We start from the raw sequence: 2,175 nt of genomic DNA, 5'->3' as shown, positions 1-2,175 counted from the left end.
CATTAATATAATTCCAATTTGAGAATCTGATATGTTTTATTACAATATAAGGCTAGTTTTGCAACTTAGAATATAATTCGTAAGCATTAATCGAAGAAGACATTTCAAGTTGAATTCCCAGTAAAATTATATTCCCAAGGATTGCTTTAAAAGAATCAATTCGAAAAATGATGAAAAAGTAAATTATTTAAAAATGCTTATTTTATTTAAATTTTATCAGTGACTAGATGAGATTTTTATTTATTATTAATTAATTTTATCTATTCGTTATATACACATAAATATATTTATGTAATAATTCCTTAATATTATTGAATATAAATCTAAAACATTGCACGGCTTAGAGCTAAATTAATAAATAATATAATGGAATATCTACATTAATTTAATATCACAAAATTTTAAGTTAAAATACTAAATAATAACTAAAAAAAATAATAAAAACAAATTCAAAACAAAACCAAAGAAAATTTCTTAAAATTTTCTATTTTCAAAAATAATTAAAATCATTTCTTAGTCATTTGTTATAAGCTGTAGGCCGTTGACTACTATGTCGAGAGCTATTGCCGGCAAAACTACTATTTGGAGAACTATTAGTGGTGCTGTTGGTCTGGTCACTTTCCTTATCTTGATGGGCCGTCATGTGGCGTGTTAGATGATGTCGTTCTCGAAAGCTTTCCTGACAAACGGGACACTTAAGTTTTTCCTCACGCTTACGCCGATTGGGATCCGTCGCTACTTCACTTTTGTGATGAGAACGCATATGATACACCAGGTCACTAGTCATACGGAAACTTATATTACACTTTGCACACACATTCTGAGCCGTAAGAGTAAAAGTTGAGGCCAAAGTTGGGGGTATCAGGGTGGAGAGTATGGCGGCAGCAGCAGGATTTTGAACAATTCTAGGCAATTCCGGATGAGGAATACCCGCAAATGGATGCGGTACATTATTAGCTCCATGTGGAAATGGAAATCCTGGATAAACAGGGAAAAATTCTGGTGGACTGGAAGGTGGTGGTGGAGCTGCGGACTGTTGTTCCTGACTAAGATTCGGTCGATAGAGTAATTGTTGTTTTAGTCTTTGCGTCTGTAGTGTCTGGACCGAGTGAAAAGCTCCATTTGGTGAATATTCTGGTCGAAAATTTTGATAAATCATATTGGGAGACATGCTAGTTGGTGATGAAGGCAAACTGTCAATAGATATAATGTCATTACTACTGGCGCTGGCAGAACGTGGTGGTGTTGTAGCGACGGGTGGACTCATTGAAGAACAACTCAACTGATCTGGACTCAAAGGAGGAGCGGGCTGGCCAGGTGATTCCAAGCGTGAGGGAACCTTGGTAAATGCACTTCTTAATGGTGTTGCTTCCCAATCGGGTGAACTTATTACCAGCGTTGGATCATCATAGATGCGTGGAGTTTTCACCATTATTTGTGGATACCGTCGCAAATCTTGTTTTACCATTATTTCTGGTTGTTTATTTAGTTGTTGATAGAATTGTGGCTGAGGCCTTTGTTTTTCCACTTGATTATTTTTCAAACGTTCATCGGGCATCATTAGAAATGCCACATCAAATGAACGTTTCAAAGTGCTTTTGGTTGTTGGTGATGTGGTGGTCTTTGGTGATAATTGATTATTTGTATTTCCTTGATAACTATCATCGTTGGGTGGTGTTGGTGGAGTAGTTGATATTTGTAAATCCTTGGCTTGTGGGCACTCCTGTACAGGTGATGCCCGTTGTATGGTATGTGGATGACCGCTATCCATAATCATATTCATACACAACTAAAGGTTTTTACTTTAAGTTTAGTGTTTGTATTTCAAATCACTTCAATATTTTGTTTTTATTTAAATTTCTATTACAAAACTTTTCACTTGTTATTTAGTCCTTTTTTCTTTATATGTTTTATTAAAGTATTTTTTCCAATAAGATATTATTTTTTGCGTTTTTATAGCCGTTTAAATTTCATTTAGTGTTCCAACACTTTCAAAGTCTAAGCGTAAACTGGTACGCCGCGACAATCTGTTTCTCTTTAAGTAGATTTTTTCCAGAGCGTTTAATTTGATATTCCCTCACACACACACACACACATACTCTTACTCAACATCCTTCTTACTAATTTGAAAAAAAACAAAAGCAGGGTATGAATCTACATACATTCATACATAAG

At 34.7% G+C, this 2,175-nt stretch overlaps 1 protein-coding gene across 1 annotated transcript; it reads right to left on the bottom strand.

The window, feature by feature from the left end:
• Positions 1 to 339: 339 nt before the first annotated feature.
• Positions 340 to 1,943, bottom strand: LOC111690699 (pollen-specific leucine-rich repeat extensin-like protein 1). Its single transcript, XM_023453237.2, has one exon. The coding sequence runs from the start codon at positions 1,781 to 1,783 to the stop codon at positions 518 to 520; it is 1,266 nt and encodes a 421-aa protein (XP_023309005.2). The 5' UTR covers positions 1,784 to 1,943; the 3' UTR covers positions 340 to 517.
• Between the last annotated feature and the right edge of the window lie 232 nt (positions 1,944 to 2,175).

The sequence above is a fragment of the Lucilia cuprina genome, chromosome 5 (genome assembly GCF_022045245.1).
Source record: "Lucilia cuprina isolate Lc7/37 chromosome 5, ASM2204524v1, whole genome shotgun sequence".
NCBI lineage: Eukaryota > Metazoa > Arthropoda > Insecta > Diptera > Calliphoridae > Lucilia > Lucilia cuprina.
This window is presented reverse-complemented; position numbering and strand designations above follow the sequence as displayed.

Coding starts and splice junctions, on each gene's coding strand:
- LOC111690699 (XM_023453237.2), bottom strand. CDS start 1,783: ATGAATATGATTATGGATAGCGGTCATCCACATACCATACAACGGGCA.